This window comes from Macadamia integrifolia, chromosome 5 (genome assembly GCF_013358625.1).
Source record: "Macadamia integrifolia cultivar HAES 741 chromosome 5, SCU_Mint_v3, whole genome shotgun sequence".
Taxonomy (NCBI): Eukaryota; Viridiplantae; Streptophyta; class Magnoliopsida; order Proteales; family Proteaceae; genus Macadamia; species Macadamia integrifolia.
Window position 1 is genome coordinate 24077336 of NC_056561.1, and position 17806 is coordinate 24095141.

At 37.8% G+C, this 17806-nt stretch overlaps 1 protein-coding gene, 1 long non-coding RNA gene and 1 other non-coding gene across 5 annotated transcripts; 1 reads left to right on the forward strand and 2 right to left on the reverse strand.

Annotated features, from left to right (window-relative positions):
* The first annotated feature begins 792 nt into the window (after nt 1-792).
* LOC122079171 lies at nt 793-3578 on the forward strand. Of its 2 annotated transcripts, XR_006140290.1 has the most exons (3): nt 793-1538; nt 2912-3013; nt 3262-3578. It is a non-coding gene; the product is annotated as an uncharacterized LOC122079171 (long non-coding RNA). The 2 variants fall into 2 exon arrangements; XR_006140289.1 differs by lacking the exon at nt 2912-3013.
* A 763-nt stretch (nt 3579-4341) lies between these two features.
* On the reverse strand, nt 4342-4414 carry TRNAK-CUU. The gene has a single exon. It is a non-coding gene; the product is annotated as a tRNA-Lys (tRNA).
* A 1121-nt stretch (nt 4415-5535) lies between these two features.
* LOC122077742 (methylsterol monooxygenase 1-2-like) lies at nt 5536-13242 on the reverse strand. Of its 2 annotated transcripts, XM_042643590.1 has the most exons (5): nt 12684-13238; nt 12272-12594; nt 6601-6748; nt 6474-6506; nt 5536-5906 (listed from the first exon to the last, which is right to left on the reverse strand). In XM_042643590.1, the coding sequence occupies exons 1-5, from the start codon at nt 13011-13013 to the stop codon at nt 5856-5858; spliced, it is 885 nt and encodes a 294-aa protein (XP_042499524.1). In that variant the 5' UTR covers nt 13014-13238; the 3' UTR covers nt 5536-5855. The 2 variants fall into 2 exon arrangements, with proteins under 2 accessions (XP_042499524.1, XP_042499523.1); XM_042643589.1 differs by lacking the exon at nt 5536-5906 and having other exon boundaries at nt 6228-6506; nt 12684-13242.
* Between the last annotated feature and the right edge of the window lie 4564 nt (nt 13243-17806).

Consider the following 17806-nt stretch of genomic DNA (forward strand, 5'->3'; position numbering starts at 1 on the left):
TCTAATGGTAGAATTTTTCAATATGATTTATGGGTTTTTCTGTTTTCCTTTGCTTGATTTGGCGTGTTTGACACTTTACAATGTCGGATTGTATATCAACCTATCACATAAGTAGAGACTAGGGAGGGTGGGAGGGAGGGACCTATCAACTGCTAATTTCTCAAAAATAAAAAATGATGATAAGATCTAGGAACCAGATCTTCTCTAGTTAGGTTTGCGTCGAGTGCTCATTTCTCGATTGGAAGTTTCTTAGGGTGTGTGCACCCATGTGTTCGGGGACTTAAATCCTCTTCAACTGTATTAAACACTTGACACGCATCTCACAGCTCTAAATCCTCTTCAACTGTATTAAACACTTAACACGCATCTCATAGCTAGGAGCAAGGAGCACCTAAATATGCATCTCCCCAACACACAAGAGTACACCCCAAGGAACTCCTAGCTAGCAAATGCACATTGAGTGCCAAACACATGTTGGAAAGTATCTAAGCTTGATGGGATACGTACCCAATTGGCCTCAAAACATACTAATCATGGAGCAAAATTTAACTGTTGCATGGGTTGTAGCTACTAGCAGCCAAGTAACTGCAACTCTTCGTACTAGCCAGGGAAATGAAATCTCAAGAATAAAGGTGAAAAAATTCATTCAAAATGGGTTTTTTCAAAAATCTACCCTTGAAATTCCATTTCCTTGACTGGCTGTTGCCCAGGCAGCAGCGAAATATTTTGCCTTATCATGATAGCAAGTTCGACCAACAACCAATCCACATAGCAGATCAACTATGGCTTAATTCTATAAACTAGTAAATTATTTTTTTATGTCTCACTCTGTGATTGATGTATAACGTCAACTTACCGTCATCTGATAGGATACCCAATCCCCTCCCAAGAAAATAACAAGGGCAGTTAAAAGAGAAGGTAGCCGGTGGTGACTTTGTCACATGTTGACTAACCACCATATGCAGTTGAATCGGATTCAAACCATCTCCTTACAAAAGAAAAATACACAACCCGTGACCGACCCTTTTCCCTCATCTTGCCGAAGGGTTTCCTTCTCGCTCCTCCTCCTCCACGCGTGACTGTGGAATCCCGGCGAGTGAGTAGTTATCGGAATCCCCAAATCCCTCACTCAAACAGCCCTGCGATGCCACCGCCATTTGCCGGCATACCACTCTTTTTCCTCTCACTCCCTAAGTTCTGTCGGAAAACCATCTTCCCTTCTCCCGTAGCCTTCTCAGGCTTTCCCCCGTCGGTCTTCACCCTCCTCCATTGTTCCTCTCCTAAAATCTTAGATCCGACATCACCATCACTAACTGCTGACAAACAGGATCTCCGGTAACACAGGTAAGCGGTAAGCCCCCACCCTCTCTCTCTCTCTCTCTGCAACTTTGTTCTCCCAACCCCGCCACCCCTTTTCAAGTTGCAGGAATCGATTATTGGATCCAATGCTCTGGATCGGGAATCGGGAGTTGGGACCGGGTGATGCCGATTCTGATTCGAATTGGGAAAATCAAAGTTTCAAACCATTGCGTATCCAGGTAGAAAAAACGTACATTTTTGTACAGTAGCAGAAGATGAATTCCACTAAATTCAAAGTTGAAAACGTATTAGTTTAGTTGCAGAAAGCAGAAAACAGAAAACAAGAAAAATTTTTGGCCTCAAAAAAGTGTTTTTATATTCCTCTTTACTCTCCTCAAAATTTGGTCCTCTTGTCTCACCTTATGCCTTTTAGGTTTAGCGACTTAAAAAAAAAATGATTTTATTCAGTAAAAAACAAAAAGAAGGGATGACTCTGGATTATAAAATTCACTATCAAACAAAGGCAAATCATGGAAATATTAAAGAGAATCTTGGAGTAATAGTTTCTTAGATTAATATAATTCTAAAATCATCAGATTTTTGTCTCATAGAATGATAGCAACTTCATTTTTTTTTTCTTCTTATAAGACTCCAAATATGTAAGTCATCATACTTAATTTTATTTATGGCTCATCGTTTTATTCACATATACATTCACATGTACTCTCCATCAATACAACACCTTGGCTTGCCTCTAATTTATTACTAGTTTTGAAGAATTTCAGGTATTTGTTTTTTAGTCTTTGGGGTTATGTGCTTGATTAAGCAATTCAAAGGGAGAGATGTTTTTCTTATTTTAATCAATCACTTGCCCTAGATATGATTCAAATTTTGAATTGAACTGGTAAATCTAATGGTTGAAGTAATGAATTAATTAAATCCCATTTAAGATGAATGAAAATGATGGGCATATTGCCGGTAGTGATACTCTCGTATTATCTTTTTTAACTGACATTCTCTCTCCTTCCTAATCATGTGTGTCACCCTGTATACCAATTATATTGCACTCCTTCCTTTGCACCCATTATATTTTGGTGTGCGAGATTCTAATATATATTGGCAATATATATTGTTTCTTCCTCTTAACACGATTTCATGATCTAAGGTTTTCATATTGATCAATCAAGGGTTTTAATATGTTATGACTAAAATAGTCTGATGATCCATTTGTAGTGAAATGGGAAAAAAAAAATCTATTGTATTTTGTATTTTGTATGTAGGTTGAGGGGACACCATAGTATCAACTATCAAGTATTGGTATCAGCTGAGATCGATCCTCGATCCTTGATCAATCTAGATCGATTACCCATATCATTTAAGGGGTAAATAGTAAAAAAAATTATACTTAAAAAAAAAAATTCAATTGATACATTTCAATCCAATCCGATCCAAATTGATATTAGCCAACATCGATACCAATACCGTCCATTAAATCCATGGGGGACACTCCATGGGGGACACTGCTCACTCCAGTTATGATTTAAAAATAAAAAAACAATGTATTAGATACAATCACTAGTTTGAGGATAATTTAGAAATTTTATAAAATCAGGGAGAAGAATTATTCATGGAGGAGAATCGATGCTAAGCTGTGTAACCCTTGCATCAACGCAAAGATCAATAAGACCCGCGTGAGGGCCGGCATCCAATAGAGGTAGGGTTTGGTTTTGTTTTTTTTTGTTTTTTCTTTTTTTCATGTTTGGATATAGATGTGATGCAACCTAATAGCGGCTAATCTTATTTTTCATTCATTTCATTTACATGATGTATTACTTCATATCACAAACTCTCTCTTAATTAGTTTATTTAGCCATAATAAAAGTTGTGTGTGTGTGTGTTTTGGCAATTTTCCAAGCGGGCCAATGAATCCAAACTCAGACTTTCCCATACGACTTGTGGCAGGACATAAATTGGATGATGGCACACATGTTAAGCACTTCAGCTGTTGGAGTTTGAGCTCATAATCTCTTCAGGTGCCAAAATTCACATCTCCCAAGTCAAAGGATCCTCCTACCCGTTGTGCCCACTACATATCATCATGGACCTTTCTTAGCCAGGTGGGTGGACCACCTACAAAACACATACCAATACCAAACCCATACTAGTCTCTACTGATCTACTCTAATATTATATACATAGCTAATATACAAGTATTTATTTATGGAATAACTCTTACTACTATATAATATAATAACAATGGGCTAGTTTCAATTGGATCATCGAATGGGTAATAATTTAATACTTAATTTTAAATTTAAGAACCTTAACTGGGCCCGTACATAATACATAAAACAGGAGGAGGATGGATAAATGGTATTATATATTGGTACCCCCTTACCTCTCAATTACTTCCCGTATCTCTCGTTATTGGCCTTCGTTCATTTTTTTTTTTTTTTTTAAATCACAAAACGACAAGGATAAACAGCTGTTTGATTTTGATTTTTATTTTAAGGACCCATGGTGTAGGGTCTCACTGTTTTCTACTTGTCGTTTTGTGATTTATATAAACTGGATCCTTTAATTTATTATTTATTATTTTTGTTTAAATGTATATATGAAGGTAACCGGTATCCCAGAATTCCAGATACGGTCATAGGTATCCGAGGAGGCCTTATCCTTATGGGCCTTGGGCTTGCATTTTCTTTTGTCGTTAGTGAACCACACAATATTTGCATACCCATGGGCCATGTCTGTCTCACTCACTCACTTACTCCCTTCGCGCTTGGTTAATTACCCGGTAGAGACTTTGCGAGTTGCTGGTTGGGGATTGGCCAATACAGTATAGGTATGGGACCCATTGCATTGCATACATTACAAAGTATGAGTGGGGGTATGTGTTTTCAAATAAAAAAAATAAATAAATAGAGTAAGGGGTCATTTTGGTAGCTGGATTAGCCTTTCTTTACTGTATAGTATTCAGTATTCCTAGCCCAAGCCCAACTGAACTAAAAAAATATTTGCCATATGAAAAAAGTAACACTTCGCCCACCGTGGGGCTCGAACCCACGACCACAAGGTTAAGAGCCTTGCGCTCTACCAACTGAGCTAGACGGGCAGTTATTGTCATAGATGAAATTACAAAAACTCAACTATACTTGTATTAGAATCACGTTTATAATACCTTCTATTTGTTTTTATTTTATTTTTTATATTTTAAGGGAAGCGGTTGGGTATTAGTAGCCTATTTTGGTTTTGCCAACAACTGGGCTACCCAGCACGGCTGTGTACAGTGTACATATATGCTCACATTCAAGCTAGATTTACCTATTGGTTACCTTAAAAAAGATTTGCCTATTCATCTTATGTTAACAGTTCAATTGAGATTTTGCAAGAACTCTCCTCTCCTGGGCATGGTTTAAGATGCCAGAATTGGACAAAAATACCTAATTTTTACCTTTTTACACTTTGTCCCTACAATTCCACCAATACAAGATCACCCTAACACTGGGATCAACCTTGGTTGATACTAACCTGATTCAATCCGATTCCTTAAATCATATCATACCCCTCGGCCAATAACTTCTCTAGCACTCATTCTTCTGACTCTTTGTGTTAAGTCCAACTAGCTGCTTTATCGAAACAAATCTGACTCCTTTCTAACGATTGCTATCAGACACAAGGATTGATCTCAACATCTAAGGTATGCAATCCCATGTGGTTGACACGCGGCCTCAAGGGTGCTTGTATCTAATTGGATGAAAATTGCAAATTAGAGCATCAGACGTTGGAGAGGATCTGGATCCCACCCCAAACCTGGTCCTTTTGTCAACATAGAATAAGTTTGGAACGGACTCACTAATCTAAAGAGGAAAAGTGGTCAAAAGACTCAACATGAAATATATTAATTTCCAAATTTTGCATTAACCCAGGTATTTGGATTGCTTAAGCAACCACGATTTTCACCCTTGATTTCTAGGATACTTTATTTATCTTTTCCTAAAAATTTCCCAATGTTCTTTAATTTACATGCTTTTCATGAAAAGTCCTACCATGATCACTCAAATATCTAAATATTTACGCTGGTTTTCTTGCCCCAGATCTCCAATCCAAGAAGAAAACCCCTGTTATTGTGGTGTTGGGGACTTCACTAAGCCATCGAAAGTAGCACAATTCTTCAATATCAAGCTTTACACTCTAGATCATCCCCCCTACTATGACCAAATCGTGATCCCAGGATTTAAAATTTTGATCCGATCAATATCAATCATAGAAATTTGAATACAGCAACATAATTTAACTCTAAAATTACACACGAGAAAAACCTTCCCCTACACCTTGTCACAACATTGAACCAACAGCTGTTAGTTCCCCACCACCCCAAACAAAAGGAAAAAAAAAAAATTTCTACACTCCCTACCCGGTCTTAACAATGGGAGATGATGGTTTGTTTGACTTCTAAATTCAGATATGGAAGGAAGTCAACTTGAGAAAATGAGGTTGAAGAAAATTCATGCTATGATGAGAACCATGATGCAGTGAGTACTGAAGTTCCACACCTACTCCGATTTGTACTCTCGTTCAGTACCATTTGTCCATTTCTCCTTCAACTGAGATCATGATCAACAATAAGTCGTTAGAATGACCTAAGCTATACAATCCTCACTCCTCAGGGACCAGCTTGGTGAAGTAGAGTTGCACGTTAAAATTTGAAATGAAGAAAATCAAGCATCAAGATGCTAGGAAAAGTCCTCCCAAACAACCCCCGCACCCAACCAAACGAGTTGAGGTTGAACCATGAATAAGTTTCACCTATAGTCAACCTCTCCTAAAAAAAGGCAACCTGATTTGGTGAATGTACCACAGACCCTAGCTTTCATATTCTTTTTTTTTTTTTTTTGGGGGGGGGGGGTGTTTGCAAACCAAGTGTCTAGATTAAATGGTAATTTATCAGCCAATTCAGATCAAAATTTTCACCAAGAAGATCTATGAGCAGCATCTTGACTGTGAGGTCTTCACCTTCACATGTTTAATAACAAATGGGTGGAAAACAGATCCAGCCAATTCGCATTCCTAAGAACCCATATATATATACACTCTCCAAAGATCCTATCTGCGTGCAAGCAGTCAAGACACCATCTGATTGAGAAAAATGCACAAGAAGGGTGCAGGTTTACCTGTCCAAGGTGCTTCTTCTGAAACCGATAGCCCTGGTAAGAGATATTTAAGGAGCATTAGAAATTGACACTTTTTGCATTCCAACATACCATAATCACTGAGTCTGAACGATTCTTATTGACTAACCTTATCAGTTCCATAGATGTAGTCGCAGTAGGTGAACACTGAAGCAAAGTTGCTTTGGCTTTGACCCCCAACATAATGGTGGTAATCATGGTACTCCGCACCTCCATAGAAGGGGATATACTTTGTGGCACTCCAAGGGAAGTCATACCTGCATCAAGAGCCTGGTTAATCACATTGAAATCCTCATTTATTACTTAATGGAAGAAGACAAGACATTGAAACGCAGGGGAAAGTAATTAAATTAAAAAAAAAAAAAGAGGCAGTTTAAAAGCAAGTAAAAAGTTATTGAATCAAGACCATGACAATGGTTTTGATGTTTGGGTGTTTCCGGTGTACAACCTCTCACACCCAGTGTTTTAAATCTGCTAGGTTTACCCTGGGAAAAAGGTGGGGAGTCTAAGAACCTGATCTGGGCACAGAACCAGAAAAAGGCTTTCGGTTGATTAAATCTGGCCAAACCACAAGTGCCAACAAATAAGCTACACATATATGTCTTATCTCTCTCAATAAATATAGATTTGATGTCCCGGAAAAGAGGTGGAATTTTCAAAATTTGAAACTAAAAGTTCGTAGTCCATTCATGTGACTGTTAATAATAAGCTAATTAATGGCCATCAGTTAAGGGGGCTCATCAGTACCCCCTCACTCACCCCCCCCCCCCAAAAAAAAAAAAAAGAGGCAAGGGTTGAATAGTAGTGCACAAATCAAGAAATCAAAACTATCATACTTCTTTTTTCCCCTCAGAAAGACTCCAAATCACCAACCTGATTTAGTAGGGATAAAGCTTACTTGATTTGAGTTGAGGAAGATTCCAAATCAAGCCATGGAGTTGTATCAGGATCCAATCCAAACAAAATGGCTTGAAGCAAGTCAAGTGATTCAGAAAAAATAACAGACAATTTGAACACTTCTGTAAAGTTCTTAAGAGTGTTTATGGTTGGCAAGGATTCGACTGAAAAGCATGTCAGTCGACAGTCCAGCCATTCAGTCCAATCTGGGTTTTGAAACACCTGCTGCTCATACGGTTCCATATCCATGTTCAACTGCTAATACCTCAAAAGAAAATTATTCCTAGTCCTTTCTTTTCTGAGCATAATATACAGCTCAAATCAAGTGGCATATAGATAAGGAAACATGGATTGGGCATTGCCAAATTCTGGATCATTTAACCATGGACTATGTTTTGTAACACTTAATAAACAGTTCTTATTTATTTATTTATTTATTTAAACCTTTTTTTAGACCAAAAGCATAAGAAGCTGCAATATAGGAAACTAACAGGAAAAAAAGGGCAATAGTATTCGACAAAATCGTAATTTGAGTACTAGACATATCAACAATATTCTTTAATTTAAGCATGTCAAGATTTTTCCCATGACATGGAACTCCAAGTAACCAGCTAGGCACTAAAGCTCCACGCTGGGCTCTGACTTTTGTGAAGTTACAGACCCAAAAGCAATTTCTTCATGAGTGTTCACCAAGAATGAAAAAAAGACAAATCCAACCATAACATTATAGAAAGCAGATCCCAGTGATTTAATGATGAACTATTTATTTCCTGGCTACTCATTCTGTCAGGGTTTGGGGCCAGGTCAGCATTTTTGGCGTCTGGTTAAGAACTGAATTGCTCAGTTTCACAATCTACACCAAAAAAAAAAAAAGGTATGCCCAATGCATGCCACTGTGGGATCTGGGGAGGGTCATAATTACGCAGCCTTACCCTCTCTCTGTGGAGAGGCTGTTTCCTTGACTTGAACCCGTGACCACTTCATCACAATGGAGCTACCTTACTGTTGCACCAAGGTCACAATGGAGCAACCTTACCGTGACCACTTGGTCACAATGTTAATTGAAAGACTGATAATTCTAATGTCTGACTAGCACAACCTAAGAGGTATTCCATATGATCACTAACATAATTCAACCTTGTTTGTGATTCTCACAAACATTGAAACTCCCTAATTCTCTTTTCATTTTTGTTTTTATGGCAGATTGGGAACAGAACTCATGGGATTTCAAGCAGAGGTGGGACTATGAGATCCTTGATCTTATTATCGGCATTTCAATAGTTTGTCATCAGAAGAATGTAATCAATCACTGAATGGTTCTGTACAAAAAAAAAATTGAAGGAAAGGATATTTTGCTATTCCAATGTGATGGATGTATCCATAATCTACTTAGAACTAAATATTTTATGAATTCTCTAAACGTTATTTCAAAGAACTCAAATGTCTTGTCCAAGATGAAGACTACCAAGGGAAAATCCATCAGTGGACATGTTCATAAATTGAATGGAGTATTCTAGGGGTAAAGAGTGAATCACAAGCATTTGATTCCCACGATCTCAAATATAACCATACAAGGTTCAGCATTTTGAGGTTCACCTTGAGAACAAGATGTCCATTAAAGTTACTGTTATACTATACGAAATATGTTTTGTAATCCTATTCATCAAAAGAAAAATGCTTTAAACCCTTATCTCCTAAAATAAACATCTTTCATTATCTATCAATGAAAAAAAGGTAAACATCTTTAATTACAAAGGCTATATGCACTAAATGTTTACAAGTATTACTGATCTGGAATCTGAATCAGAACATTTTATGCCCTTTCTTTTCTTGTGGCTTGGAAAGATTTGAAGAGACAGCATTGAAACTTCTACACTTATGGAGTAGAATGGCCAAAAAAGAATTAGAAATCTACCCATCCAAAGGAAATTAGAAGTAGCAACAGTACATGATAAAGATAATTCATTTGAAGCTTAGTCATGTCCAATAAAGGTCATTGATAAAAAGAGCAAAGAGCACCACAATGCACAAGGATCCTGCTACTGCAGGGTCTGGGAGGGGAAAATGTATACAGCCTTATCTCCTGCGAGGCTGTTTCCAAGTTTCGAACCTGTGACCCACTAATAAAGGTCATTGGTAACATTAATAATATCAGGGAAAACAAAAGTGTCATATTCCTCCCCCCCCCCCCCCCCAAAAAAAAAAAAAGGTCAGAAGCCCACTAAGCAAGTTGAACGTCTCCAGTAGGTGGATCGGTGATCTGAGAAAAGACATGTATTGGGTATTGATTAAATGTATATGATGCAACTGGAGATGACAAATTAGAAATACAGGATTTGCCTGGCCCAAATAGCTTGGAGATGAGGAGATGATTAAGTTTAGATGGTGATTATCTTCTTATTGAACCACACTTGGCCATTTATTGAGGTACCCTACATATTTTCTCATTGAGTCATTGTGATTTATGAATTTCTCAATCAAACCCAGACCATTTCAGAAACAGGGATTCTTTCACTTGTATATTTTTTGTTCTAATTTTTCCTCAATGATCTTTTTCAACACTTGAAAATTGAATCCCAAATCTTTGAACTCCAACGGTGATTCTTTTTTATGCTTCGACGCATTTATCTTGGATAAAACACCCACAATAGGGTTTCCTCAACTGTCTATGATTGAGGTTTTGGTTAGTTTGAATTTGATGGAGGACAGACAAAATTTTGGTTAAGGAACCAAAGTACATGGAGTTAAGCAATGTCTTGATAAACATTTCGTTAAGGAGAAGATTAACTCTGGCTATATCAGCACTCCATTTGTGAGAACATGAGACCATTTGGATAACATCTTCACCAAAGGGCACATCCCTCACCAGTTCAATACCTTTCTGTGCAAGCTACGAATGTATGACATTTATTCTCTAGCTCGAGGGGGAGTGTTTGAGTTTATGTAATAAGGGTACTTTGGGTACTGGGTTGTTATCTTGTTATTGACCACGTATTGTGCTTTTATATTTTATTACCTTTTACCGCCCCATGGAGACGTATGTAATTTCTGATATCTTAAGTTAGTGAATCAATATAGGGGAGAGACATCACAACTCTCCCCATACAATTGCACTTGTCTCTATCTTCTCTTCTCTTCTTCCTCTCATCTTCTTCTCTCTTCCTCTTACTTCTACTCTTCTCTTTTCTTCTCTCTTACCTTGATCCTTGCTTACTTTCAACTTGGGCCCATAGGGGCTGATTTTAAAGAGCTCTAATCCCTCCGTACGCAGGAAATAACAGATGGAAGTTTAATTTTCCTAAAATAAAGGAAACTTGTAGCTGGAGATAATATTCTTTGAAAAAAAAAACATAAGATGACAACTAGGTCCCACAAACCCTGATTTTACGGAATCCCAAATAATGTATTATCAATCTTGAACCAGTAAAGTCACCAAGAGATCAATTGCAACAAGATTTTTCCTGGAGACTCTTATTTCTTGGAAATGTAGGAAGCAACATACGCTTTCCAAGTCTTCTACTGAGTTTGGCTTCATGAGTTACTCCGTGATTTATCTGTTTCATTTTCGAAGCCTACACCTCTCTATGCTGATAATAATAGCACCATTCGCATTGATTCCAATCTAGTATTTCATGACCACATTGAGGTTGATTGTCAATTCACAACATCATTTCTCTTCCCTAAACAGCTTTTGCTTATCGGATTGCGGACATTTTTACCAATCTACGTCTTCAGCTCGCCATCGATATCTTGCAACAAAACTTATGTTGTCCACCTAGCATCAATTTGAGGAAGAGTGCAAAGATGCAACATAGATTTTCTTGTTAGCTGTACATATTGTGTAATATTTCTTGTTAGCTGACAAGGATTTTTACCAAACTTATACAGTTACACCCTCCCCCTCTCCCCCCCCCCCCCCCCCCCCACCCAAAAAATAATAATAATAATAATAAAAAAGAAGGCTTTACTACTGCTAGTCAAATTAAGACAAGGGATTGTTTTCTATATGAAATGCAATATGTTGGAACACAAATCCTTTCAGGTGGCTGCCGTATGACCTAGAGAAGGTTCCTTCTAACTGCACAGCTTTGTTAATGAAAGTATGCCATAAAAATGAGGAGCAAAGAAATGAGGTGAAAAAAAAAAAAAAAAAGAGGCAAGAAATAAAGAAAGGATTGGGCAGTAAGCCATAAGATTGTCATGGCTTTGGCAAATGTTTAAACAAAACCAAAATCCAAATAAAAATCCATTAAATACCATGTAAAAATGACTTTGAAACCCATTATGCTGTATCTTAGCAACTTAAATTTTGGTTGAATTTTCAGTAACCCACTAAACCAAGAGAAAATAATAAACGTTTTCAGAGCTAGCAATTTCTCTATTAACATTTATGAACTGAACCGAAAAACCATTACGCACCACTTCTGTTTACATATTTCCTATTTGTTGAGGATAGCCCACCAGTCCAATGTCGAAGATTCTCCAATATCAAAAATCATCATGGTTAATCAATGGAAATAATTCGGAGAAAAATAATAAACAAATCCCACTATCTACAGCATTTCTTCATGATTAAGTCTCATTGCGGGAGAAGAAAAAAAAAACTATAAAATAAGGAGAAAAACAGATAGTAACCCAAGTGCCACTGTTGATTAATTTGAGGAATTGAGCTCAACCGAATAAAATTTTATGGTATACAATTCAACTATCGACATCATCTCTTTAAATATAATTCAAGTGCTTCCACAACCTGAGAAAATTTTGTTCGTATAAACTTAAATTTTGGACAATTGAGCTTAACCCCAGTACCTACTATCCACATCAATTCCTAAAATATAATTCAAGCACAGAAGCAAAGAGGAGAGAAGAGATAGAAACAGTACCCACTGTGCGTGTCAATAGCCTCTATCTGCCGCAGAGCCATCCACAGCCAAAATGTAATCATGTGCCCGGGAACCATCGCCGGTCCAACAAACGAAGGAATACCGAGGACCAAAATCTCAGCCCAATGAGCGTAAGGAGCAGCGAAACCAATTGGAGCAGTAAACTCGTGGTGGACGCAGTGAATTTTTTCATATCCCCATTTACAGTGTAGCCAGCGATGGATCCAGTAATTCCCAAAATCCTCAACAATAACATACACTAACAGCTGCAGAACAATTTCCCAACCCGATGGCAACGGCAAACCCGTCCTGATTCCAACCATCTGCAACACCGACAACAAACAACCAAAAAAAAAAAAAAATAGAAACTCTATAAAAGCTCAATTCGGAGACAGAACCATAAATGCAGCACCTTCACAATCGGATAAGAGACGAGTTGCAGAGGACCGACGACAAGTATGAACATGCGCATGACTTCTTTGTAGCATCTAACCATGTCGGAAATAGATAACCTCACTTTGGGCTGAATCTTGTACTTATCGAAGTTCTTGGATAGCTTCAGCTCTATGAAAGCCAATGGCAGAGGAACCAAAGAGAAAATGCAGCACAAGAAGAGAATATTGTGACAGTATAGGTAGTAATCGGACTTCTGGGCGGAGTATTTGAACCATAGCTTCTCGGCGAATGTCAACTCTCTGCCCAGAGCTACCTCTGCTTCTTGTAAAGTCTGATACGGCAGCATTGTTGAATTCCTTGGTCCCCTACTCCTCTTCCTGGCAAGGAGATCAATTCACGAACAAACTGATATTGAGAGAGAGAGAGACAGAGAGACAGAGAATTGTTAGGGTTTTGTTCGCGAAGGAGAAGAAGCGGGAATGTGAGTGCGGATAAATCGAAGGTGGAAACAAAAATAAATAAATAATCCTCTGAAACAGGTTCTGTGCCCTGTTTGTATGTGGAGACAGGGACGACAGTTCGGTTCTGTGCCCTGTTTGTATGTGGTTCTTAACGTTCTTTTCTTGTTTGGTTTTGGGTGGTGGGGTCAAGGTCCGTTTGTACGCGGTGCATGGGATGATATGGTAAAGGGAGTCCCAAACATGGATTTAAGGGACAGTATAGGTACCGGCAAGGATGGAATTGGATTGGCATGTATCGATCGGTATTGAATTTATTTATTTTTCTATTTTTTTTTTGCTGTTTTACCCTTGAAATGATTTGAATAATCGATCTAGATCAGTCAGGGATCGGAAATTGGTCTCAACTGATACCAATCTGATACGACCAACACGATACCAATCCTTAAAACCATGGTCCAAACGTAAGGTGGAATAACTTGGAAAGGGAAGAGAGAGTTTTGTATCATCTCATTGTGAATCTGTTTGGTTTGATGGAAATGTTCCAAAGAGAGATGGAGGGCAAGATTTGAGAACTCAGGATTGGGAATGTAATCAGTCAAAGTTGATATCAATTGAATTGACCAAAATTGGACAAAAATACCCTTACTTTCAATTAAAAAACCAACTTTTGGATTATAACTGACAGGATTATCCAATGGACCAAAAATGTCATTTTTAAATTCTCTAGATTGTTGTTGGTTCTATACATCCCTACTTTCCCAACTATACAAACAAACGGACCCTAAAAGATACATCTTTGAGTGTGTGGAGATGATATATACTTGGGTTACATCGTGACACGTTTTCTTTTCATTGTAAGGAGATCTCTTGGTAATCGATTGATTGATATCATTCACAGTGTCCTAAGGAGGAACTAGGAATCTAGGGGCTTTGAAGTGTGGATATGTGGGTTCTTAGGCGACTATACAATACAATTCAACTAAAATTGAACTTTGATGTTTGATACTTCTCTACTTTTCCACTAATTTGTACTTTTCAATATGTCTCTAGGGAAGCTAACTCTTTAGCTGATATCCTAACAAGGAAGGCTCGGTCTATGCAGTGAACGACCATATGGCCAAACTCCACTCCATGGCTGGTGGAACATCGTATTTCACCCGCTATGTGCCCAACAACTGTTTCTGAAGAGATTCTCTTTTACCAAACAAAAAAAAAAAAAAAAAAAAAAACCTCAACTGTAGTCCAATTAAATAGAATCGTTACATTGATTTTCTCCTCTTTAATAATTAAGTGATACTTATTAATCCTAGACCATGTATATCCAATCAAGATTTTAAAATTCGGAATCATTCTCAAGATCAAGTGATATCAATCTTGAATTGAATTGATATTAGAAGAGATAATTTGTTTTATATTAAAAAAGATATTTTGGATCATTTTACTTTCAAATCATAGGATTAGATTGATATTAAATTGATCATGATCAAAAATCAATCTCAACTGATAATGATCATCGATTCTAATTCAATTTCGAAAGTCATATCTTTCACTATTTATCTTGTGTCATTTAACTTTTTCAAATTATCAAATCATTTTTTCAAATTTATGAAGGATATGTTATGGGTTCCACAATCCTTAGCCACTATCGTAAAAAAAGATTTATCTTCTTGACCTTTTAAGGAGGCTGGTGGGACCGTGGGACCCAGATGATGAAAGGAACTAAAGGTCGTGAACACCTGCATGCGCAGTACATTGGACACTGGCAATCATGAAGCCCATACACAGATAAAACTATGATGATGTAAAGGATTAAAAGTTGGTTGAAAAAAATCTCCCCATCAAGCGTCCACAGGAACCTAAGCCTCCATTCGGTGCCCTTTAGTCTCATTCTACACTTTTTACTACCCTATGAACTGAAAAATGTATAGCTTCTGTTAAAAGACCGAAAAGGGCGAAAAAGCGTTGGAAATGCTTGTTTAATCATATGGTGGGCCCAGTTCAAAATGAGAGAGAGAGAGAGTGAGAGATGCCAAGGGGGTGATGTAATCCAAAATGAGAAAATGGTTTGCTTTTGTGGACTATAGTGTTCAGAAGTAGATCATCACCAAGAACATGGTTGATGGGTCAATTTAAAAATCTTTGCTTTACTTTAGTCCTTCATCCTTTTAGGATTGGGTGGAGGAAGTTGATCAATTCTTTTAAGACAAGTGGAGTGAGGAAGTGACAAATGTGGTGGAGATGAGGTATCTGATGATTAGGGATGTCCATCGATACCGTTTTTGGTATTCGGTTTAGTTTTGGTACGGTATCAAAACTTAATATTATATATCGATACTGTAACATTTTCAAATATGCAATTTTGATACCATACCGACTTGGTATAATTTTGGTACGGCTCAATTTTGATAGGTAAACGGTTTTAATTTAACTTACTTTAAACAGGTTTTATCCCTTAAAAAAAAAAAAAAACCTTTGGATTTCTTCGTTTCTAAATTATGGTTTTGAGTTTTTGACGTTTTGAGCTATTTGACTTCTACAAAAAAAAAAAAAAAAAAAGTTTTGACGTTTTGATAGTTTCTCAAGAAGTGTTGATATTCGGTTCAATTCGGTATATTGAATGATCAATACCAATACCAAACCGAACTAAAAAAGATTCTGTTTTCCTATACCAAAACCGTACCAAAATGCCTTTGGTTTGATTTGGTACGATTTTAAACGGTCGATCTAGTATAAGTTTTTTGGATCGGTATCAAATTGACACCCTTACTGATGATGTTGTTTCTATAATTTTATAGACATATGAGCAGGTCAAGGGAGTGGTTTGCTAATCACTTTATTATTATCTTTTAAAGTTAGGTTAGGATGTGAGGTTTTGGAAGGTTGTGCATGTAAACAAGTGTCCCTTTTCCTGTTTTGTTCCTTGCTTCACATGAGGTAGCTATAGTGTCACTGGGCTTAAGGTGATGATGGTTCATTAGTCCATAAATACAAAGTAATATGGTCCATTTTGTTGTTGCACGGCTCGGATGACGTGGACCTGCACAACACAAGTTAGAAACTGACTCGAGCAACATAAGTTAGAAACTGACCCGAAGGGAGCTCTGAGATTAGGCTTTGATGCTTAAGTTAGGCCTAAACGTCTTAGTTTTTACATAAAGTATTCAGTCGATTGAGAGTCTTACCTATAAACCTGACTAAGTCCCCTTTATATAGGCAACACAAGTCCTCCTCATTGGTCAAGAGTCTTTGGCATGCTTACATGGGTCCTCCTCCTATTGGACGGATAATCCTTTGTCGTGGATGAGCTGACTGGACCCATAACAGTTAACTTAATCTGGGTTAACTATCGCAACAGCTAACCCAACTATGGTAAGGTTCTCTAATGACTAGCCGCAGTGAGTTTGGGTGTTAAATAACCACCTGACCTTAGTTAGCCACCTTGGTTGGTCGGGAGCCTCTATTGTTGCTCGGAGAGGTTGGCTAGTGCTCGTGCTAATGAGGTCGGGGTGTAATCTCCCAACCATTGACCAATCAAGGAGTATATATGGTATATAATATGTCCCCCACTCTCTCGGGCTCCTAGCATAGGGGCTCGAGGAGTATCATTTTCACCTTAATACCTGTTTTGAGGCTAGTCGATGAATATATGGTATATAATTTGAAACCTAATAATTTTAGTTTGCAAGCCCTAAGAAAATCTCCAAAACAAAATTAAGTCCAATTGATGAAATTGATTTCTCATCTTTTTGGAATCTCTTTGGATTGGATAGATACACTAGTAATGCATTAGAAAAATCTCTTTTAAACACTACATGTTGTTCAGGTCAGCTTGCAGGTGGCACCAATGGCGGTGCAGGAGGATTCAGATCCTCTCTAGCTAGGATGTGACTGGAGAGGGACCAGCAAGACACAAAATAGGGGACAGAAACAGGGGGTTTCACTTTCTCTCTCGTGTTTTGTGTCTTGTTGATCCCTCTCCAGCCACCCACTGATGGAGAGGGTCTAAATCTAGTGCGGGATGGGGCATCATACAGAGGGCAGCATTCAAAGGGGAAGAGAGATACACATTGTATGCTAACTTACAGTACACTGACAATGTGCCTAATTTCCCCCACCCCACCCCACCCCACTTCCTTTTTTTTTTTTTTTTTTTTTTGAAACTTTGAGTTTATAAAATCTATACTTCTTCTTTTCAATTCTACTTATAGGGTTTCAAGGAAACAATCCCATCACAATTCCGTAGTCTTAAAAGCTTGTTTGGAAGAGATACTCTCAACTCAAGGGTGCATTTCCAAGTTCTCTCACAACATCCACCAAAAAGCATACCAAAACCGAGGATCACCAAGTGCTTAGGATTTCATGACTTTTGAGACTTCTTTATTGTGAAGGGGATGTTACCTTAATCAACTAAAGGGCAAAGTGACACTCCAGATTGATTGAAGGAAAGTGGTGGATACAATTCAAAAGTTTGAATGGTACCTAAGACATTGCGAGGTGGAAAGAAAGCTAAAGCTAAAGCAAAAGTATAGGTTGATATCATTTGCCTTTGGAATTGAACACTTAAAAGCTTGACTGTGTTCCTCTCTCGTCCTTCTCTACTTGATTGTCCCGTTGGATTGCAAGGGCCTACTCAGCCACCAACAGAGTTGTGTTCATGGCAAATTATGGGCGGAGGTTT